This window comes from Pleurodeles waltl, chromosome 7 (assembly GCF_031143425.1).
Source record: "Pleurodeles waltl isolate 20211129_DDA chromosome 7, aPleWal1.hap1.20221129, whole genome shotgun sequence".
Classification (NCBI taxonomy): Eukaryota; Metazoa; Chordata; class Amphibia; order Caudata; family Salamandridae; genus Pleurodeles; species Pleurodeles waltl.
Genome location: NC_090446.1, coordinates 721,469,232 through 721,494,505, shown reverse-complemented (window position 1 = coordinate 721,494,505; position 25,274 = coordinate 721,469,232). Strand labels below are relative to the sequence as shown.

At 44.0% G+C, this 25,274-nt stretch overlaps 1 protein-coding gene across 2 annotated transcripts in view; it reads left to right on the top strand.

Annotated features, from left to right (window-relative positions):
* FSTL4 (follistatin like 4) overlaps nucleotides 1-25,274 on the top strand; it is a 2,214,882-nt gene that overhangs the window by 2,101,046 nt on the left and 88,562 nt on the right. For both annotated transcript variants that reach the window (XM_069199198.1, XM_069199197.1), the window contains one exon: nucleotides 1,582-1,700. In XM_069199198.1, coding sequence (XP_069055299.1) covers nucleotides 1,582-1,700 — 119 coding nt within the window. The remainder of the gene's footprint in view (nucleotides 1-1,581; nucleotides 1,701-25,274) is intronic.

Sequence of the window (25,274 nt, the reverse complement as noted above, 5' to 3'; positions counted from 1 at the left end):
TTCAGTTTGTAAGCTGAACTTGAAAGATTTTCTCGGTTTAACCCAATACCGTAGACTGTGGAAATGACAGTTCTACACAATGATCTAGTTTAGAAAAAAATGTGATTCACAAGCACAGTTTTATCTCTTACGACCGCTTTATGAGTTGGCTGGACCTTGCCCCGAAGACACAGGAGGGAAAGAAGTCCGTTTACCACCCAGTATCTCTGCTGCAAAGTCTAGCCATTACAGGTTTTTCCAAAGCCGAGGAATACCTGATAATACCCAGATTGACTTGGTATTTTACTGTGCAGTTTACCACCATTTTGGTGAAAGCGTACAGAAGGTGTACAGGGACTGCTGGTGGGGGTAGGGGCTGGGTGGGTTGATAGAGCTTCAGGGCATGGTTGTGCCTTGTCCGAGGGCAGCATTGTATGACCGCTGAACCTCCATCCCACCGACCGACAGCTGCAGGGAGCAAGCAGGCGCTGCGCAATTCTGCTTCCTGTCCCAACTTCTGCGAGTGACCCAGTGTCTCTTGGACTGGAGTTATTGGGTCCAGAGTTTTCAAACCCCATAATTCTGAGCCCTGATACACATATAATTTCAATTTGCGTTATTTCACACAGCGATGCTACTCCCGGTGAAATAATACAGTTAATAACAAGGACCTTAATGATAATTGTGTAACGTAGCATGAGTGACGATTCTGTAACATTAACTGAAAACTTTTCCCCTTCAGCAAGTCTAGTTATGCAACACTATTACTTTACCTAATTAACTCTAATTGTGTTTTAAGAAATGTATAACGTAAGAACATAAAAATATATTTTGTGCCACATGTGTCCTATGGAATTTGGCAGATAAGTACATTATCAAGACTTGCAATGGATACATTACTATTGCAAGAAATGAACTTAAAAATACTTTGTACTGCATCCTTGTGGGGTCCTGTGACTGACATACCAATGTCTGCCACAACACTTTCTGCGACACTGCCCTACTGTATTTGCATGTTGACATATTGACACAAGGCTATTCATCCACCATCATTAAGCTTCGAAGCACTGTGAACATTTGATATGAACGAACCTGCTTACACTTGGCCTATTTAAGGTCAGTAATGGCCACACTGATGCAAAGAAAATCACAGATCTGAATTTATAAACAAATCAAAAATGTTTTGGTGAGTGTGATTCTGTGGCTCAGTTCGATTTTGCAATATACGTCTTAACAAATTTCACATTTGTAGCTCGTTATGAGCTTTCACTGGGTCATATGATGAAGCTGGTTGTCATCGAACTTGATACCATATTCTACTGTGTACAAATAACAGTCATGTAATATGATTGCGCAGTTTTGCTTAAATTACACCACTTTTCAATCACTCACCAAGCTTTGCATTTTTGAACCTCTCTGTGGTCCCTCCACACATCTCTTGGATTCCTAATGTTTCGTCAATGTGCTTTTTGCACCGCAAACGCTCACAGCATCCCTAAAAATGTATACATTGCTATTCAATATGGTTGATTGTGTGTGCAAACAAGAAGCCTTGAATCAGTAATACTGTTCTCCTTGTTCTTTTGTCATCCTTCCTTCAAGGTCTAAGCGTAGGAAATATTTTTTATGTTTTTTCTGATGAGGGAATAACATTGATCCAACCAAACGAGTGTGAGATCCGCAGACAAATAAAGCCGGCTGACAAGATTTTTACAACATATGTAAGTTTTTCAAGACAAAAATCACTCAAGTTTGAGACCTGATTATCAAGATCATTTACCAATAAATCAATGAGGATTTCATTCCAAAATCCACCCATGTATCTCATATTCTCTCTTTCTCTGTCACTGACTGTCTATTATTTTATGAAACAATTAATATCCTATGCTTAGCCTGCCTGACTTCTATTTATTTGTCTGTCAATCTGCCAATGTTTTTGTGCAAAATAAGTTATTAATTGTATTGTTCGAAAAAACGAATCATGTTATTGTCATTTGGTATTAGTTAAGTGCCCAATGTGCCATTAGTATGATATTGCCGCATTTTTGGTAGTCGGGAATGACTTTCGATGTAACTTTGAGGATACATGCATTATGCTCTCATAAGCACTTTGAAAAAGTTGACGTATTTTTCAAAGTGCCTATCTGATGTAATCCACAACCTTAGAAATAAAACATCTCAGAAAAACATTTTCGAATCAAAACTATATTGTGTGCAACAGTGAAGGTTGGATAGCGTAAGTCCAGGTCTAGGCAATAATTTTGATTTAAGTAAAATGAAACGCGCTAGACACTAGTCAAACAACTTACCACTGTATACGTATTTAGGTCACCAAGATTTCTCAAAGCTGGCAATTGAACTGGGTGGTGTTGTGGTGCCATTCTTTTTTGTAAACCGCAGAAGAGCAACACAAAAATGTAAACATAGGGTAGGAGTCAATAAAGGGTAATGGTATGAAGGAAAATATAACAGGACATAATTGTGTGTTCATGCTGTGTGTGTATAACAGAATTGGCGTTAACAGCCCTATAGTTACAGCTATTTCGCACTTTACAATGATACTCTTTGTTTTCTAATGGTTAAACTGTTTGGCAAATATATTCATCATTTTGGGAACGGTTAAATGTCGGAACCACAGGTGCTTAAACCACCCGTGGCTCAACAACGAGGTCCCTCCCACCTCCCCCTCTTAATGGCGGTCGCTGCGCGATGCAGGTGGGTGACCCCACCTGTTTTTGGCCAGAGATCGCTCCCCGCGCCTGCAGCACCATCTTGCTGCACCGTGTCCCCTGACCCCCGCCCACGCGGCCGATCGCGTGCTCGAGGCCCTCCTCCACCCGCAGGCACCCGCCTGCCCCTCATCCCTGGCGTCTAGTGGGCTTCTGGTAAGCATTACTAGACCCTTCTGTACCAGCGTGTCTGTTTTTCCCCAGCGTGTCTGTTTTATTTCCCACCCACTTGTTGTGCACTGTCTCCACTGCCCTGTATTGCTTGTTTTAATTGTGCCTTGCTTTCCTGCTCTCTATTGCTCTTTCACTATGCCTTGCTCTTTTCTTGGCCGCCTTTATCGTTTTAATTGTGCCTTGCTTTCCTGCTCTCTATTGCTGTTTCACTGTGCCTTGCTCTTTTCCTTGCTGCCTTTATCGTTTTAATTGTGCCTGCTTTCCTGCTCTCTATTGCTCTTTCAATGTGCCTTGCTCGTTTCCTTGCCACCTTTATCATTTTAATTGTGCCTTGCTTTCCTGCTCTCTATTGCTCTTTCACTGTGACTAGCTCTTTTCCTTTGCCGCCTTCAACGTTTTCAAATTCGTTGCCTTGTTTTCTGATTGTGCCCACTCTGCCCAGTCTGTGTATTTTTCGCCGCCGCTGCGTCCCTGCGGCCCCACCCCTACGCGTCCCCATTCGCTTTTCCCTTCCGCCTCCCGCCTCCCAGCTGCTCCTCCCTCCCATCTCCCCCTCTTAATGGCGGTTGCTGCGTGACCGTGTCGCTGGCGCACCAGAGGCAAGCCCATCTGTGCCCGTCCGCGCCTGGACCGTGCCCAGTGCCAGTACCCCTAGCTCTCCCAGCCAAGACCCCCCCAGACACCACTACTCCTCACATACTCTCCACTCCCTCAACCCAGGTCCACGCCCAACCTGCACCCAAACCACCCCCTCACACACACAGGGCCCCGTCACCTGCTTCGTCTGCCGATTCCCCTGCTCCACCTCTCACCCCCCAACACCCACAGGCCCCACACCAAACCCAGCCCCCAACACCAAACACAACAACCACAAAACAACCAACCACCGCACAGCCACAGCACACACCAACCGCCCCACCACAAAATAACCCACAAACTGAACTCACCCCACGCCAACACCACCAAGACCCACAGCGACACCACGAGCACCCACACCAACACCAACACACAACACAACAACAACACCCCCAACAACCACCTCAACTGCCTGCTGCTAAACACCCGCTCCCTACACAAACATGCCATAGAACTCTGGGACCTCATCACATCACACTCACCTGACATCGTCTTCCTCACGGAAACCTGGACGAACCACTTGTCAGAGCCCAACATAGCCATAGCTACCCCCACGGGATACAAACTCCAATGCAAAGACAGCCTCAACAAGCCAGGAGGTGGCATCGCCATCCTGCACAAAGACACCATCAAGGTCACCACCAACACACACAACACCCTCAACAACGCAGAACACATGCACTTCCTTATCCACATAAACAATAACACCACCCTCAGAGGCACACTTGTATACAGACCCCCAGGACCACGCTTCCCTTCTGTGACACCATCGCTGACAGCCCGCACACCCTCACCTCCACAGATTACATCCTCCTCGGCGATTTCAACTTTTACCTAGAGGCCCCCCACGACCACAACTCCTCCTCCCTCCTAGACAACCTCGGACTCAAGCAACTGGTCACAGCACCCACCCACTCAGCAGGACACACTCTTGATACAATCTTCACTTCAAGCCAACACACAACCTACACCCACACCACTGAACTCCACTGGACCGACCACCACTGCGTCCATTTCTCCTTCACCAAACCCCCCACACACCACCACCGACCCACCACCCCTTACCGCATGTGGGACAAGATCCCCACAGAACGCCTGAACTCCCAACTGGCAAAGAATCCCCCCTAACACCAACGACCCCAACATTGCGGCACACAACCTCACAAAATGGATTACCACAGAACTCCAAGCGCAAATGCCGCAAAGCAGAGAAAGCTTGTCGACAAGAACCCTCCACTACAAACTTCTCCACCCTCAAAACCTCCACCCGCAACCACAACCAACTCATACGCCCCCCAAAAGAGTACACTACAAGGAACGCATCAACAACAACTCCCAAAACAGCAAAGAACTCTTTACCGTCATCAAAGAGCCCTCCAAACCCAAAGCCAGCAACCTAGACCCCACACACACACAGACCCTCAGCAACGCCCTCTCAAACCACTTCCACCGCAAAATCCTGAACATACACAACAGCTTCATACCACACACACCTGCCACCCCCACCCGACCAACACAGACCCCCCTCACACACCCCCAGTATACTTACCACCTGGGCCCCTACCACCGAGGAAGAAATGAAAAAAACAATGAACTCCATCCACTCTGGATCACCCTCCGACCCTGCCCCCATCGGACGTACAACAAAGCCAGCCCAACCATCGCCCCCATACTTTGAGACATAATCAACAGCTCATTCAACACCGCCAACTTCCCAGACCCGTGGAAGCACGCAGAAGTTACTGCACTGCTAAAGAAACCCAAAGCTGACCGAGACGACCTCTCCAACTACCGCCCCATCTCTCTCCTCCCCTTCCCTGCCAAGGTCACTGAAAAACAAGTGAACGCCCGCCTATCCCACTTCCTCGAGGAAAACCACACACTCAACCCCTCCCAATTTGGGTTCCGCAAAAACCATAGCACGGAAACCACCCTCATCGCATGCACTGACGACATCAGAACCAAAGTCGACAGGGGCGAAACTATCGCACTCATTCTCCTGGACCTCTCCGCAGCCTTTGACACTGTCTGCCACCAAACACTTCGTACATGCCACCACAACTATGGGATTCAACACAAAGCCCTAGACTGGATCTCCTCCTTCCTCACCAACAGAACTCAAAAAGTCCGCCTCCCACCCTTCCAATCCACTGCCACCAAAATCATCTGCGGAGTCCCCCAAGGCTCATCCTTCAGCCCCACCCTTTTCAACATCTACATGATCCCATTAGCCAACATCCTCCAACCGCACGACATCACCATCCTCCCCTACGCAGACAACACCCAACTCATCTTCTCCCTCTCCCGCAACCCCAATACCACCAAAAGCAACCTCCACACTGCACTCCTCGACACCGCCGCCTGAATGACAGCCAACCACCTCAAGCTCAACTCCAACAAGACCGCGATCATCATTTTCGGCCCCCACAAATCCAAATGGGACACCTCCTGTTGGCCCACCGCCCTAGGCCCCGCACCTACCCCAGCACCCCACGCACACAGCCTTGGCATCATCCTCGACCCCTCCCTCATCATGACCCAGCAAATCAACACCATCACCTCCTCCTGTTTCAACACATTGCGCATGCTGAAAGAAATATTCAAATGGAATCCCACAGAGACCAGAAAAACCATCACTCACGCACTAATCAGTAGCAGGCTAGACTACGACAATGCCCTACATGCCGGCACCACACTAAAACTCAAGCGCAAACTCCAGAGAATCCAGAACACAGCCGCACGACTCATCATGAACCTCCCCCGCCACGAACACATCTCACCACACCTCAAATCCCTTCACTGGCTCCCCATAGATAAAAGAATCACCTTCAAAATCCTCGTCCACGCACACAAATCCCTCCACAACGCCTGCCCATCCTACCTCAACGATAGAATAAACGTACACACCCCCACCCGCTACCTCCGATCCACCAGCCTTGCACTCGCCACAATCCCACGCATCCAACACACCACCACAGGAGGCATATCCTTCTCATATCGCGCCCCAAGACCCAAGACCTCCTTCTCTTCAGAAAAAAACTCAAGACATGGCTATTCGAACAGTGATCGTCCAACTGCCCCCCCTCAGCCCCCCAGCCCCTTGAGACCCTCACGGGTGAGTAACGCGCTTTACAAATTTCTTTGATTGATTGATTGATTGACCTCGTTCTAAACTCTAATGCCTTTACCACGAATGCGTTCACAACTATTTTACTGTTGTAAACGCATTCCTGGTAAAGGCATTACCAATCAGCATGCACGACCCAGCATTCTTCCACCCCAGCCCCCACCTCACCCCTTAAACCTAAACCCTGACCCTCCCCTAAACACTACTCACCCCCCAGCCTCCCACCCCACCCCAAAAACAAAAAATACCCTGAGTCCCCACCCCCACCCCCACCCCTAAAACCTAAACCCTGCTCCCCAAACCCTAATCACCCCCAGCACCCCACCCTCCACCCCCCAAATCAGCACAAGTCCCAGCCCAACTTACCTCCTCCTTCACCGCGTTCACTCCAACTCCCTTCTGTACCTTAACCACGCATGTATGTTGTTCAGACCTGCGTGGTTAAGGTACCGAAACCAGGGAGTCATGGAAAACGAAAGCGTTGTTTCACTTTCGTTTTTCACAACCTCATGGTTCCAGACTCGTTCTTCCTTTGGGAACTCTTAGCGAGACAAGGGGTCCCCTTCCTACAAATGGTTTGCAGATTGGAAGAGGTTAGGACATAGTTAAAAGAAGCAATCAATAAGTATAATTTCCTAGAATTAGTCATACTAGGCATTTTGTTGGTAGAATGTGTCCTAATTTTATTTTGATGTAAATTTATTCAGCATTTTTTTTTAATTGTATTGTAAAAATGTCTTGGTGGACATTGAAGATCTCATGTTATGTAGATCTGGACCTTTAGTTAGGTGACCTACGTGTGGACTGTTATGCCCATGTTTACGGGGAATTGGCGTAAGGCAGTGCTGCAAGTCTTCTTGCTGCGCTGACCCACGGCAATGTGAAAGGGCAGGAATGCGGCACATTTATGAGATAGAGTGAATTCCTGCCCTTTCTTCCTGTGATGGCGCACGATTGGCTGCTTAACGCCAATGCAGGCTTCCTTGCACCATTGTGCAAAGATGCCTACGTTGCATTAAGGATTGTTTCTGTGCAGTAAGGGATACCTTCCTGCACAAAATCAATCCAGAGAGGTGCATTCCTCTTTCTCTATGTGCTGAAGAATGCAGCACACATGGAAAGAGAATGCCTGCTCTCGAGAGGTGTAAGGTTTTACTGCTGCCCCAGTTTTTTTGTAAATCTGGGGCAGCATCACAATTCTTGGGTGTTGCATGGGACAATCCACTGCAATGCCCATTAAACGCCTCCCTGGTGCAGAGTGAGGCAATGCAGCAGCTTGCGCAGCTTTGTCTTACTCCATATCTACGAAGCCAGGCAAAGTCACACAAATTGGCTTTGCATGGCCTCATGGATGTGGCTGAGAGGCTTGCACCCCGAGAGCATCAAAAAAGTGACGCTCTTGCAGTGCATGCCTCTCAAATATATGCCCCTAAGATTTCAGTTTAGAGGATGTTCTGTTTTTAAAACAAATTGGCTTATTGTCGAAATCATTTAAAGAGAATATAAAGAAAAATGGGATAACACATCTCTTGTTGTTTAATAGTTATTTTGATTATTGAATTTCTACCACATAACAACATGTTAAAGTAACAACCTGCTTCCAATTAGAAATTTCTAAAATTGATCCTAGTCCTTCAGCAAAATAAAATGTCAAAAACACAGCTGTAGATTATCCTAATTCATTTCACCTCACTCTGTTGATTCCAAATTCTAACATAATGGTGCACGGTGATGTAACAGCTTAGTGAATGCACACCGGAAGATGTACAGTTAGAATTTCCTGATACGGGCCAAAACTCATGCAACTGAAGACACTCATTAAGTGTGCATTTTTAATAATTTAAAATGTGTGACTCAAGCTACTCATCATTCCCATGTTCATTGTTCCACTGACGAGGCCCATGTAGCCCAAAACCAGTGGGGTACTTGTGTGCCTGCTGGAGGGATGTGCCCTGGCGTTTTGGGGTGGACTCTGATTCTTGGAGCAGGACTGTGACTGGTCTCTTTGGTGGCATAGTGGGCAAAAAAACGGACACGGACATGGCCCTGAGAGATCACCAGTAGCTGAGTATTTATCAAGCATTCCACTGATCAAGTTTATGCTTTCCACACCCTGTAGGGTAGAAGAAAATCCCCACATAAAAGGGTTTCCAATCAGATAATTTCACATGTCCTTTTGTCAACATAAGAAACTCTTCTCATTAATTAGATTGCTACAGTTGGATCTTTCTAAATCATTTTTAATCAGTCAGTGCATAATCCACCAGATATTCAATCAAGACTTTACGGTTGGGTTCTCAACAAGGTTGTTACATGAATAAATTTAATATTTGCTATACATTTGCTGAATTCCCTTGGGCTTTTTCCAAAATAATTAAAATAAAGAGTCACAATGGCAAGTACAATCCTTTCCTTTCATGTCAATAAATAAGCATTTTGTTACAAGCGGGAATTTATAGCACAAAACACATTAAATTCTACCATAAGAAAATGCTCCTTTTTGTGTGGTCACCCTGATTATTTGATGATTGTTTTGTTGATTTACACATTGGGGCACTATTGAAAAGGGTCTAGTGTATGAGCTAAGAACCATACACCAGGTAGAAATTGTCTAATCTGAGGTCGAAATATTTGACTTTTCTATAGGGCCATGGTATATAGTGTGTTTATGCAGACGTATTGAGGCATCCACTATTGTGACAAAAGAAAACATGGCTTCTGGCCTACCATTATGCCCTCACAGCTGCAGTTTAAAGCTTGAAGTGGCCTTTCAAAATAATTATTTTTAAGAGTTAAAATCATCCCTTTTAAATAATACATTTTACAGTCTCCCTACAGTGGCACAGTCCTAGAAGGTCTTATCATTCCTATGTAGAAAACTAGTGTGCAGGTTAAAAAACTAATACTGCTATCTCGGAAATGAGGTAAGCTAGAAAAATAACCAAACCACTATTTTTAATAGTTATTAGTTATTAATAATTAATTAAATGGCAAAGTCAGATTTTTAATAAATATTCAGGAAAGGTAACTTTTAAAATGTTGCCTTTTACCTACCTGAACTACCAGGAGGCCGATTAACATATGCCTCTGCCAGCCTGTGCTCAAGCCTGGGAATACACATGAAATAGGGCTAAAATGCCCCCCAGAAGCAAACAATAAGATGGTCTGAATGGGCACATATGACTCCTCTGAACTACTCAGAATATTCAGAGTGGGGGCTGTGGGCATGCTCTGGAAACCATACTGTCAAATCCTGCTTAATGGATCTTTTGAGCCACACAAAACACTCAGTGAGCACTTGAAAAGGAGAGAACAGGATGCTAAGACATTTCTTGAGCACTCCCTGTCTGATTGCTAAAAGAACCTGCTTTTATCCTACCAGACCTCTGTCTCAGGGTGTGCTCTGGATACAGTGCCTGATCCAAACTGGATTTTAATGTTAGCTGAGGGAGGATACTTTTGATTTTCCTATGATACTCTACATAGATTACTAGCCCTCAGAGCTCAAGTTTAGTGTGGCCAAACACTTTCTGAATCTTAAACAAAAAGCCTTGGTGCATGGCATTTCGGGTTTGTTTGCATTAAGGTAAACGTAAACCACTGAAAAAGTGGGTATGGTTGCCCCAGAAACATTTACCATATTGGTTATTGAGTGCCCTGGAGTCATCCTCACCCACTGAATAGTGCCAGATATAAATGTGGCATCCCATAAGAATACTGCTTGACATATGAAAGGGTACCAGGTGAACCTAAGGAGCTTGCACCCCCTTCTGCTTGAAATCCAAGGGCAGAGAGGTCTCTAAGGATCATAAACCTGATCCCCTGGGTGTCTCCAGGAACAAACAAAAACTGAAGAAGACATTCCTGTGAGGAATGCCAGCTGACCAGTGCAACTGGAACATGAGCTGAACTTTGCTGCTGACCTTTTGCCTTACACCCTGAGAATCTCTGAATGCTACCCCTAAGCTCCGGGGGCATTGGAATTTCACTCCTGTGGTTGGAAACATTTAAAAAAACTTTTGCTCCAGAAGCTTTAAGGGGACTAGTCACAGAATGTATCCGACTGGCAGTTCCACTAAATCGTATTGAGTTTTACGTTTGTCCAGAGTGGATAACAGTTTTTCCTCAGAAACATAACAAAGTCCTTTTACACAATGGGTCCTTGAAACCTTTTGGACCATCCCTAATTCAAGGCCCTAGTGCACACACTTAGTGTATCAGACCCGTGCTCAATCGCAGTCAGCATATAACTGTGGGTAGGTTACGGTCTATAGCCCCATTGACCACAATTGGTGTTTTGCACTTCTTGGTGATATTGGCGGTCATTCTGCCCGCGGCGGGCGACGGTCGCCGCCCGCCATGCGGTCACCGCCAAATGGCCGCTCCGCGGTCAGGAGACCGCGGATGCCATTCTGGCTTTCCCGCTGGGCCGGCGGGCGACCGCCAAAAGGCCACCAGCCGGCACAGCGGGAAAGACCCTGCAACAAGGAAGCCGGCTCCGAATGGAGCCGACGGAGTTGCAGGGGTGCCACGGGTGCAGTGGCACCCGTCGCGATTTTCACTGTCTGCAAAGCAGACAGTGAAAATTTTCATGGGGCCCTGTTAGGGGGCCACACGACACCCGTTCCCGCCATCCTGGTTCTGGCGGTGAAAACCGCCAGAAATAGGCTGGCGGGAAGGGGGTCGGAATCCCCATGGCGGCGCTGCAAGCAGCGCCGCCATGGAGGATTCCCTGGGCCAGGGGAAAATCGGCGGGAAACCGCCGGTTCCCCTTTTCTCACCGCGGCTTTACCGCCGCGGTCAGAATAGCCCTGGAAGCACCGCCAGCCTGTTGGCGGTGCTTCCGCTGCCCTCCGCCCTGGCGGTCAGAGACCGCCAGGGTTGGAATGAGGGCCATTATCTTTTAAAACTTAAAACCTAAAGAAAATCATATAACTGTTTCCACTTATTGGATTTTTGTTGTTTTAGTGTCATTTTACTTATTGAATTTTTATCAATTTGAGAAATTGAAGAGAGATTTTTTTACAGGGAGTGCAGAATTATTAGGCAAATGAGTATTTTGACCACATCATCCTCTTTATGCATGTTGTCTTACTCCAAGCTGTATAGGCTTGAAAGCCTACTACCAATTAAGCATATTAGGTGATGTGCATCTCTGTAATGAGAAGGGGTGTGGTCTAATGACATCAACACCCTATATCAGGTGTGCATAATTATTAGGCAACTTCCTTTCCTTTGGCAAAATGGGTCAAAAGAAGGACTTGACAGGCTCAGAAAAGTAAAAAATAGTGAGATATCTTGCAGAGGGATGCAGCACTCTTAAAATTACAAAGCTTCTGAAGCGTGATCATCGAACAATCAAGCGTTTCATTCAAAATAGTCAACAGGGTCGCAAGAAGCTTGTGGAAAAACCAAGGCGCAAAATAACTGCCCATGAACTGAGAAAAGTCAAGCGTGCAGCTGCCACGATGCCACTTGCCACCAGTTTGGCCATATTTCAGAGCTGCAACATCACTGGAGTTCCCAAAAGCACAAGGTGTGCAATACTCAGAGACATGGCCAAGGTAAGAAAGGCTGAAAGACGACCACCACTGAACAAGACACACAAGCTGAAACGTCAAGACTGGGCCAAGAAATATCTCAAGACTGATTTTTCTAAGGTTTTATGGACTGATGAAATGAGAGTGAGTCTTGATGGGCCAGATGGATGGGCCCGTGGCTGGATTGGTAAAGGGCAGAGAGCTCCAGTCCGACTCAGACGCTAGCAAGGTGGAGTACTGGTTTGGGCTGGTATCATCAAAGATGAGCTTGTGGGGCCTTTTCGGGTTGAGGATGGAGTCAAGCTCAACTCCCAGTCCTACTGCCAGTTCCTGGAAGACACCTTCTTCAAGCAGTGGTACAGGAAGAAGTCTGCATCCTTCAAGAAACACATGATTTTCATGCAGGACAATGCTCCATCACACACGTCCAAGTACTCCACAGCGTGGCTGGCAAGAAATGGTATAAAAGAAGGAAATCTAATGACATGGCCTCCTTGTTCACCTGATCTGAACCCCATTGAGAACCTGTGGTCCATCATCAAATGTGAGATTTACAAGGAGGGAAAACAGTACACCTCTCTGAACAGTGTCTGGGAGGCTGTGGTTGCTGCTGCACGCAATGTTGATGGTGAACAGATCAAAACACTGACAGAATCCATGGATGGCAGGCTTTTGAGTGTCCTTGCAAAGAAAGGTGGCTATATTGGTCACTGATTTGTTTTTGTTTTGTTTTTGAATGTCAGAAATGTATATTTGTGAATGTTGAGATGTTATATTGGTTTCACTGGTAATAATAAATAATTGAAATGGGTATATATTTTTTTTTGTTAAGTTGCCTAATAATTATGCACAGTGATAGTCACCTGCACACACAGATATCCCCCTAACATAGCTAAAACTAAAAACAAACTAAAAACTACTTCCAAAAATATTCAGCTTTGATATTAATGAGTTTTTTGGGTTCATTGAGAACATGGTTGTTGTTCAATAATAAAATTAATCCTCAAAAATACAACTTGCCTAATAATTCTGCACTCCCTGTATTGTGCTGTGCTATTGACTTTGTAACTGTTTGGGTACTTCTAAATGCTTTACACATTTTCTCTAGGTTAAACCTGTCTGCTCTGTGCCATTGCTACCAGGGGTTGAGCTCATGTTTTAAATACTGAAATCTTTGACTGGACCTAACAAAATAGGGACCTTATTACATGTGGTGGACACCAATCTGCCCTAACTAATAAAAAACGTTCTCACACCTACCCTCTTATTACAAATGCTTCAAAGAGCTTCTCTGAATAGTGGTGTCAATGGTCATTCAGTTAAATCACCTATGTTCCATTGTTCATTCATCATGGCTTGCAATTTCCTATAGGGTGAATGATCATTTGAGCAATGCCCATAAAACTAATATAAATGGATTTCTCTCAGGCAGTGGTTTTCCAGCTCCCTAACTGCCTCTACTCTTTCTGCTTAAAGTTCATGTTCTTTTAATGTATATGATATCTTTGTAGGGTGGCACTCTATACGAAGGTTTATTATTCAGATCCAAATCACTATTTTGCTTCACATAGCCCATCTTACTCAATCCCACTAACATATTTTCCTCTTCAACCCCAATGAATAGGTTATCTACACTAAAAGAAGGTTCAGTACCCTTTCATAAAATTTAAAGTAAGCGCACTTTGGATCTTTAAAACATTTCAAAAACACTCTGATAACCTTAAGACCTACTCCTGTTCTTTTGAGCTCAAAAAAGCATTTTTTTTCTTCAAAGCAGAAAAATATGCAAACTGAACAAACATGTTCATATTAGAAAACGTCAAGTTTTACGTCTGTGCAAACTGATTCTCAGAGAAAAATAACAACTTAATGTTCCAACTTACTTCTTATAACTCATAGCATAATCAAACTGAAGATCGTTCAGGTAATTACATATTATATTGTATGTCTTAAGTACCAATTTTGTAATCATAATTTTCCTTGGAAAAGCACATATTTCTCGATGGTGGCATCAAACATTGAAAAAGAGCCAAGATGTATCTCACTGACACATCAATCTGATTCCCTTCAATACAGTCCTTAAACTTACATTCTTTTGGAAAACAACTCCAGGTTTTCATATCACCTGATTATAGGGAGTCACAAAGCGAGAAATGTAACCTCCACACAGGAATCCAAGTTCTCCTTTATGACAATGACTACCTTCATGCAAATAATTATTTAACCTCACCAGTCTCTGCCTGTGTTCCAAATGTTGGCTTGTTCATCTTTAACTGCTCTCACTCTCAAAATAAGTTCTGCTTCTAAATTCCCTCTTGCACTATTCTAAATGTTTCCCATTTGAAAATCCGCCTTTTGCCATCCTAACTGTGCTTCAGCTTCCAAATAATAAAATCTATCTGAGGAATACACTCTCTTTTCTTTCATTCATTCTCCAAAAGTCTTCACCATTTCATCTTTTGGCTGTATTACAACCACTAGAGAGTGGTAGGTAGTGTAAATTCATGTTTGAAGGATGATAGATCAACTCCACACTAGAAATGGTTATATGTTGTAACAACGAGTTCTTCAACCACCCATGCCTAAACAACGAGGTTGGGACAACGACCTCGTTGTTCTCACTAATGCCTTTACCACAAATGCCTTAACAACGATTTTTTCTTGTAAAGGCATTTGTGGTAAAGGCATTAGTGATCAGCATGCATGGTTCCAGCATGCGTCACCCCTGGCCCCCACCCCTAAAAATTACTGCGACCCCCTAACCCACAACCACCCCAACCCCCCATCCCCAAAATTACCACAACCCCAACCCCCTCCCCTAAAACCTAAAGCACCCCAACCCGCAACCCACCCCTAAAATCTAAACCCTGACCCTCCTCCCCCACCCCTAAACCGTAATCACCCCAAGTCTCCACCCCACCCCCAAAAACTAGAAAAACCCTGAGTCCCCACACCGTCCCGTAAAACCTAAAGCACCCCAACCACCCAACCCACCCCTAAAACCTAAACCCTGACCCCCTCCCCTAAACCCTAATCACCCCGAGCACCCCACCCCACCCCCAAAAAAATAGCCCCAAACCCAGCCCAACTTACCTCCTCCTTGATCGCTTTGACTCCCTTCTTCTGTGCCTTAACCAAACATGTACGTGGTTCACACATGCGTGGTTAAGGCCCTAAAACAAGGAAATCGGGGAAAACAAAAGCATTGTTTCACTTTCGTTTTCCACTACTTCGCGGTTGACGACTCGTTGTTCCAGGTGTTTCCCACTAGAAATACATCTACATTTTAAGACTGTATCAGTTTAAGGGTGTCATTATGTGTTGAATATCTCCTTCTGTAATGTCACATAAAAACCCTTCAAGATAGATATCCATTGATAGATTAATTGATCTATTTATGCAAGTTTATTTAAACCTAGTTGTTTGAAAGTCAAATTCTCACTGTGGGCTACCACTAACCCATTCTGTCAGTAGGATTAGAAAGAAAGACCAGGTGATGTTTTTGCCAGCTGAGGCACTTGCACCTATAATGCATGTGTGGCTAGCTTAGCTTTATAGTCTTGTTTCTTTAAAACGTGACTGGCTTACTCCACAAATGATGCTTGAACTGAGCCACAATTGACTGAATAATCAACTTACTCTTTCTACTGCCCATAGACTAAACCTTTCTAGCCCACATACTACGATAACACAATTTTCTGTTGGATTCTATGCATCTAAATCCTAACATGTTTTCAACCACGTGTTTCTTGTTTTTAAGAAGTGGCAAGCATATGTTTTCTTTGAAAACTACCATTAAAACAATATTTTCTGAATGTTTAATAAGGATATCCAGCAAATCCCTGAGCTGCGCTTTACTATGTGGCTCTAGGCAGTGATGTCAACAAACGTATTTTATATAATAAATTAGTATATAAAAAGAAGATGAAGACTCCAAAGAGGGTAAGGCGAGTATATTTTCTTCAAGTGGGAAAAACATCAAACCGAGCCCAAAGAAAAGAGCCAACTGCTCCAAGACTTCAAAGTTCCAGAATTCGCCATGTAATCCTAACATACATAAAGCGCTCTACAGACTAGACACACACACACACTCATAAAGTTACCATATGCTATTTTGAACATTTCAAACAAGTATATGTTCATTAAAATATTCCGTCTTTTTTAAATAAACAAAACAACGGTCAGGAGTAATACACAGAAACTGCATAAAAACACAGTCATGACACCAGACAATGGGAAGGTGTGGGACCCACATATCGTTTGCCATAAAGGTTGTAGTATGCACACACTTCCCCCACATCTTCCCATGCTTACAAGTGCAGCCCCGGGCTATATAGATGGGTTCGACGGTCTTGGCCCACCAGTCCATCATGGAACAACATTTTGCAATGGTATGTGGTGTCTGAGACATTCATAAACAAGCAATATCACATTCAACCACGTCCCTGCCATTGCCAACCAGAGTATGCTCATCCCTGAGTCCTGCAACATCCTTCTGAATACCAAACAGTGCAAAGTGAGGGGAACAGTCAATGGTCCTCTCTAGAATGGCAGATAAATGTGTAAACATGGACGATATTCTGCCAGAGCAAGACAAAGGTGCAGGTACTTGTAAAATTTAGTCTAATGGAGATGGGAATCTTCCTAGAAGTACTAGAAGGATTTCATATGGGAGCCCCTCCAGATGTCTCAGAGGAGAGAGATGCCTATAAGGTCCTAGTGACAGTAATACAATAATGGTATCAAGTAGGGAAAGATACAAACGTGTTTCAAATAGCAGTGAAAACCTTAATTAATCACGGAAGGAAATCTCATTGCTTACATCACCAATACTTTTACGCAAAAAAAAATTGTCACACACTGTCCCGCTCCTTATCTTAAAAAGCATAATAATACAATGCACCATTTTTCACAAACTGGACTTGTCACAAGACATAACGATAAAACACATATATACAAAAATCAAGGTGTGTCAAGTTTTGGATTTCAATTTCGCAATAAAAGGTACTTGGTGGGACCATTGCCGCACTTCAATCTTCCTTTACATATACAAGAAAGGGCTGCCAATCAAATTTAGCAAATGCAGTCCACATTAAGAGGTGGTACTGATGAATACTGCAAACGAATGGTAGTTTATCCGTGATGATTAAATGCAATATAATCTTATTCCATAAATCTTTATTCTTGAATTCGTAATACTTCTCAGTCTGTATGTCGATGCGTTGAAGATAGCCTGGTTTATGAGAGGTGATACCTCGAAACGGGTCCCAGGATGCTTATTTTCGGTCTAGAGAGGACCTGGCCTGGCAGTTTGGGTTGGACTGTTCCCAGGGGGAGCAGGGTCAAGCATGTGACTGGATCCAAACTGATGGGGCGTGGTGAGTAAAAAACATTTGGATTTAACCTAGACCTGTGTCTGGGGGTGAATGTTTGACTATGTTTAGCATTCCGTCCATCATCTTTTTGTGTGGATGTAAACCAATGTCATTTAAGAGGTAATAGAATTTTGGGCCTTTTTGCACATCTTAAATGTGTCAACCATCGACGTTACACATAAAATCATATTGTCCTTGTTTCATTACGACACAGCAATAGATTTGAGACAGATTTCTATCCTGCACTCTGTCCTTGTGGGCTGGCTAATTTACTATATACAGGTGGCTGCGCGTGCCCCTGCATTCTCTCCCTTGCACTGTGGTGCCAGTTCCTCATGAAGCCCCATTACTCATCCCACCCCAGCGACTGTCAGAAACTCAGAATATCTTAGTTACTGAATCTCAGGGCTCGTACAATGATAGGCCACAAGAAATCTACTCTTGTTAAAAGTGAGGTTTTGTGGGACTAAGCTGGGCACACATATAGTTGCATAGTTTCACAATAGGTGGCATGAATTTTAAGGGCCCTGGGCCATTTATGCAGGAATGGAATACCATTGTGCATAATATTTCTGAATTATGTCAAGCAGCACCCACCATTATATAATTATTTTTTAGATAACGACATTGTCAAGAAAGCAATGTTATCGGAAGAACAGTAAGCTTCACTAACATGAACTAATCCAAAGAAAATAATGCATGCATATTCCGCTTTAGAAGTTGGTGCCACTTTAAATGGGATTTTTGATATTTCTATAAAATGAATAGATCACAATAAATATGTTTTACTGAGAATGAGTGTAATGTTTTATCAGTGAGAACCATAGTAGTCAGCCCTCTTCTGAGAGCCCTCTTCTGCACTTCAGTAGCACCTTTATGATTGTAAAAACTGAAGGGAAAAAACGTGTTTTAACTGGGAATGTTTTAATCTTTCCCAATGAAATTTAACATAGCTAATACAGTTTACTTGTAGACAGCATCGCCTTTATAACGAATGCAATTAAGCAAAGAATCCCCGTAGTCAGACACCTGTGATAACAGGATTACACCTGCCCCACAGGTGTGAGAAATGCGACTGAGGTAGAATATCAGCCACGAGAAAGAAAGGGGTCATTTTACAGTACAGTTCGCACAAACATATTGAACTTAAAATTGAAAAAAATGTCTTGACATATAAAATATTTATGGCCAAGAGATTCACGGGATAATACTTCGTTTGTAGAATCTCAAGTAGTTCAAACATGGAATTCAAAACTAATTTAATTTTTTTAACACGAAAGGAAAATAACTGTGCCCAAATGAATTAAACTCACGAGTTTTTTTAAAGTTTTTTTTAAACACGGTACTCCTTCGCGTTGGGAAAATGTGCACCGAGGTATAATTTATGGTGTGAAAGGCACAACCTTGTCATGGGTGCTTTCTGAATGTGAATGAGAGCAAACCTAGTGCATAGCCTAACAATGACAGCTTGTGGTTCAGTCTGAGATTATCCCCTTCATCGTGCCCTCACGTTCCTTCGCAGTGATATGATCTGCAGCTTAAACACACTATCACCGCTCTCACCGGTGGCTGGAGTGTCCTAGAAGTCACTATGACCACAGCTGCTAAGTTTTTATGCAATTTAGTACAGCAATCAATTGTGCTGTACTCTCGCTGAGTTGTGCGAGGTGGACAACACAGCGCAGAGTCGAAGCTACTAAGATGAGTTTTCCGCTCTTAGCATTCCCTGCATGGTGCTGTAACAATGCTGCCTTGTACGCCACACAGCCTTGAGCCTCAGTGCAGGGGTGATTGTTTACTCTCTAATGCAGAATTTGTACTGGAAGCATGTCCTTGTGCTACACAAATTCAGAAGGATGACGTGCATTTAAGGTGTGTTGTGCAGTGCAATGTTTTATTTTTTAGAAATAAACACATTTTCCATTTCCTTTACTTGTTTCGTGTATTTTTTTTTTATTTTTTTTACCAAAGCCCAATCTGGGTCACTTAGCAGAATGAGCTTTACATCTAAACCCACGGGTGTTTACTCTGATTTCCCCTGTAGCAACCCTTGAGGAAAGCAACACAAAGCAGTGCAAAGTGGTTTTCGTGCTGAGAAAATGGCACCTTTACTGTGCAAGACACCTTTTACACTGGATAGTATATACTATGTGCTGCTTTGTGGCACTGCAACACTTTGCCCCAGCGCGAAACCTTGGTAAATCTGGCCCAGGTATGTTCTGCAGAGCAATCATGGTTGAAGAAGACAACAGAAGTGCAGCCCTTTCAGGTTGGGCGATGCCTTTAGGACCCATCAGATATTTCTTGTACACTGGCAGATAACCCCCAATGATTAGTGGTAGATTACACATTGTGCTCCCTAGAGGAAATGTATGCTGCATGTTCTCTGTGTAGGAAGCCAATACTCTGGCACACTGGGACCCTCGATTCATCTCCATTTGCAATTTTGAAAATATAGGAAGCCCCTCATAGATCTATCCCTCAACCATATAAAATAATATATGGATATGGTGCTTCTGAACCAAAATCTGCATATCCCTTGCGTTTTGTAGCTGTTAAATTTCTGCAAGTTTGATCGTTCACAATTTAACTCTGGGTTTCAGACTTTGTTGCAACTGGTAATTACCAGGTGTGGTAAACTCTGACAAACGTATAATTGAAAAACATTTTGCAATCTGGTGTTTGCACAAGGGCTGCCATTTACTGGGCCTCTCACAATGAGGGCCTTAATCTGTTAATTAATAATAAATTAAGAAACAATATTTTCAATAATTTATATTTCAAATACTCATAATACACACTTCATTATACAAATCATAGTTATTTGTTATTCATATTTTACTGGGGGTTGTAAAGTGCTACAAATAACCTTGTGTGGCCTCTAAGCTATTTTGGGTAATAGGACCTATTGCAGGAAACTGATGCTGTGGGTACCAGGTGTTCCCCCAACTGGGAGGGATGGTGTTGGAAGGTGTCTGCCATTGAATATGTTCTAAACTGATGACAAAGCCTGTTAACAAAGCAAGAGCCCCGAGAGCCTGGTTAAGACCAGTTATAAATATGAGACATCCACAAAACAGTAACGCTGTGAAAGTTCATGGTCCATTGACTTTTATCTTTACATGATAAGAGTAACGAGTAATTCTGCAAATAATACAATGTCATAGATCTACAATTTCAGACCAGATGCTTCAAAGTTCCGGTTATAAACTTTCTCTTTACCGTTCAAGGTCTAGTAGAGAGCTAGACAAAGATCACATAGAAGTGGGAGGTAGACTTGCATGACCAAAATGCTGTGAAGACCCACTCAACCAGATTAAATAGTATTGGTTTAAGCCATAACTTCTGGTAACTGAAATACATAGAGTATAGACATAAGAAAATACTATTTCTTCTGAAATCTATCGGAAATAGTAGGCATCCACCTCCTGCACTGTTTTTCCATGAACAGACATTACTATTAGCCAGGTAACCCTGGCACTTCTATTTCTACCCCTGCAGTCAGATGTTGGGCCGGACTGGGAAACCTAAAGCAGCCCTGGCAATTTTGTAGGACCAGCCCCCAGGTTGTGCAAGTGCAAAACACTGCTGCTTTTGTTACTGGGAGCTCATATTGCAGCATCGTTGCAAAATCGGCCCCCAGTCACAAAACCTACCACAGCACCCATGCAAATATGGCCCCCACCTTTCCAGCCTCCCAGGAAAATGCCTGATGCCCTCCATAGCCAGTCCTGCCCTGATCGGGTATTGTAATGCTATTGCTGGAACAGAAGCAGGATCAGACTCTGAACCAAAAGAAGCCCTATCAAAAATGTGTATATACCAGCCCTGCTCCATTCTCCTCGCTCTCTGGTTGGTTTAATTTATGGACTGACATACTTTCATCATTAACAAATGCATCTTAAAGCCAGGTTGACAATACTTATTTGTAAAACCCAGCCTACATTGGGCAAATTAATCATTTTCAAGTTTCCTTGATTATAAAGCAATATAGTTACCTAGTTTAACTCGACTACCATATTTGTGCTCAACTTAATCTCTGTGTTGTATAGCAATAGTGTTAGAAATAGGGTCTCCAGTTGGCAGCGGTTTGCACCCCGTCCAAGTAGGGGCCATCAATCTAGTCAGGGTAAGGTAGTCACACATTTAAGATAACCCCTACGCAACCCCTTGGAAGCTTGGCACAAGCAGTCAGGCTTATCTCAGAGGTAATGTGTAAAGTATTTATACACACACAGTAACACACTGAAAACACTCAAAAATTACTCCACACCAGTTTATAAAAATAGCCAATATTTATCTGAGTAAAACAAGACCAAAACGACAACCATCCAACATACACAAGTTGAGATACACATTTTCCAAGATTAAATCTCAGTAAAGTGCTCAAAAACACAATAGCTCCAACTGGGGCTAGCATGACATCTTTGACGGAGTCCTTCTGAACAGTCCGACACCACTCGCAATGGAGAGTGGGCCGGTCAAGGAATCGCATGGACCCCAGGCACAGTACCTTGGAAAAAGATGAGGAAGCAAAGACGTTGCACGGAGTAGGGGAAGCGCAGCGTCACTGGAGCTAGTGCAGCATTGGTTCCTTACTGCTACCTGGGAGGTAAGGCATTGGTTTCTTACTGAGAGCAGGGAAGGTGAGGCATTGGTTCCTTACGGTTGCAGGAGAGGGGGTGAGGCTTCAGTTCCTTATGATCCAGCGGGGTCGATGAATCCAGCAAGTCAAGATGTGAGGCATCGGCTTCGGGGTGTTGTGATCACTCCACAGGGCCACAGATGTTGCAGTGGAGTCATGTGTCCCAGACGATGGAGACACGGAAGTCAGGATTCACACTTTGGTGGGACTTTGGAGGCACTGCCGTGGCTTAGGGCCTGCTGCGTCAGTCATGGTCATTGCACGCAGAAGGGAACACGGATCCAGTACAGGCAGCAGTGCGGAGTCAGACAGCTGCACCAGTTCCATAGTCGCTTGGGAGTCGATGTACTTGTTTTTTTCATGGTTACACCAGACCTTACTCCCTAAGGCCCATGAACTGGATTTGGCACCAATTGGTGAGTCAGGATTCTCAGCAAGAGAGCCCATGTGCTTTCAGATGAAGTCTTTGATGTCCCTGAAACTTCTAACAGAAGGCAAACTCAGTCTAAGCCCTTGGAGAACCTTTGGAAGCAGAATGTATAAAGCAAAGGTCAGTCAATTCACTTACAGGACAGAAGCAGCAAGCAACTGCATCTAGTTTTTCTTCCTTGCAGAATGTCCTCAGTCCAGAAGGATTCTAAAGTTGTGGTCTCGGACGTCCAGTACTTATACTCATTTCTGCTTTTGAATTAGGCACACTTCAAAGGAAATTCTTAATAGTGCACAAGACCCTTCCTTTCCTGCCCTGCCCTAGACACACTCCAGGTGGTTGTTGACTACTTTGTGTGAGGACAGGCACAGCCCTATTCAGGTGCAAAGGTCATCTCCTCCCACCACTCTAGCCGATGAAGACCAATCAGGATATGCTCCCTTTGTGGGACTGTCTAGAGTGAATTTACAAACAGCCCAACTGTCATCCTTCCCAGACTTGTATTCCACAGACAGGCACAGAATGGTTAAGCAAGATTGTGCCCACTTTTTAAAAGTGGCATTTTCCAAGTTACAATTTGAAAAACAACATAATCAAAAGATGTATTTCTTAATTGTGAGTTCAGAGACCCCAAACACCAGATCTCTATCTGTTCCCAATGGGACATTACACGTGAAAGATATTCCAAGGCAATCCCCATGTTAACCTTTGGGAGAGATAGTCCCTGCAATAGTGAAACCCTAATTTAGCAGTGTTTCACTATCAGGACATGTAAACCACACCAGTACATGTCCTACCTTTTAATTACACTGCACCCTGCCCATGGGGCTGCCTTGGGCCTTCCTTAGGGGTGACTTAGATGTAGTGAAAGGGAGGTTTTGGGCCCAGCAAGTGGGTGTACTTGTGATGTTGAAACAGCAGTTTAAAACTGCGCACACAGACACGTCAGTGGCATGTCTGAGACATGTGTACAGTGCTACACATGGTGGTGGCATAATCAGTGCTGCAGGCCCAATAGTAGCATTTGATATACAGGCCCTGGGCACACCTAGTGCACGTTACTAGAGACTTACTAATACATCAAATATGCCAATCATGGATAAACCAATCACCAATACCATTTAGACAGAGAACACTTGCACTTTAGCACAGGTCAGCAGTGGTAAAGTGCCCATAGTCCTAAAACCAGCACACACAAAAATCAGCACAGTATCAAAAACAGGAGGTCAGAAGTCAAAATGATAGAGGAAACCCTGCAGAAGGGGACACTTTCGACACATAGGATGTATGGTTAACCATCCCATTGAGTGGACTTCCCCTTGGAAAGTTACAGGTAAGTGACAAATACTCTGTACTCTTGTGGCACTAGACTAGAGCAACAAACCATAATATGGAATGGAGAAAACATTTTCTAGCATGCTGAATAATATTATATTGTGTGAAGGGCCATCATTCATTTCATAATGACGAACAATAAAAGCTTGATAATTAAATATAAAAATAGTGGTCAGATTCACTGAATGGAAGCCTCTGAGTCTTCAGCTCTATTCTAAGATTTCTGAATCCCATTATTTATTTCAGTGTCAGTAAATGCCAGGATTGAGTATGATAGAGCTGGAGAAATCATGATTATCATACTGTAGGCATTACGGCCATTGTGGCCACGTCATTGAGCAAGTAAATCAGAGGAATATCATACCTATTTGACCACATTTCTGTTTCTTTTGCACACCTATCCTGGATGTCCATTGTTAGAAATGGGGTCTTTGGTTGACAGTCAGGTTACCCCCTGTTCAAGCAAGGACCCTCACTCTAGTCAGGGTAAAAGAGAATCACCCTCAGCTAACCCCTGCTTACCCCCTTGGTAGCTTGGCAGAGCAGTAGGCTTAACTTCAGAGCGCTAGGTGTAAAGTATTTGTACCAACACACACAGTAACTTAATGAAAACACTACAAAATGACACAACACCGGTTTAGAAAAATAGGAAATATTTATCTAAACAAAACAAGACCAAAACGACAAAAATCCGACATACACAAGTCAAGTTATGAATTTTTAGAGATTAAACTCAAAAATAGCGCTTAGAAACAAAAATGCTTCGATGAGATGTTAACACGCCGTCGTGACGGTGTCGTTCCCAACAAGCCGACACCAGCAGCCCCGGACACGGAGTTGCGTAGACCCCCAAGTACAGTACCTTTGGTGAAGAGTGAAAACAAACCTATGTGCGAAGTCGGGGATCGCGGCGTCTGTGCGAAACGTTGAATCCGTGCACATTCCACGGAGTCGCAGACTTCAGCGGGGCTGCAGCGGCATCGGGCCTGCGAAGAGCGTTGCATTCCAGCGAGGGTCACGGCGTCGGGTGCAGGCGGCGCTACCGGATTCGGCAGCGGCATCGGTCTGGAGTCGTCCGAAGTCGATTTCCTTGGATTTCCACCAGCTTTCCTTTCAAGGGCCCATGAACTGGATAGGGCACCACTTATCAGAGCAGGAGTCTCTCCAGAGACTCCAGGTGCTGGCAGAGAGAAGTCTTTGCTGTCCCTGAGACTTCAAACAACAGGAGGAAAGCTTTAACTCAAGCCCTTGAAGGCACACAAAGTCCAGTCTTTGCCCTCTTACAGAAGCAGCACTGCAGGAAA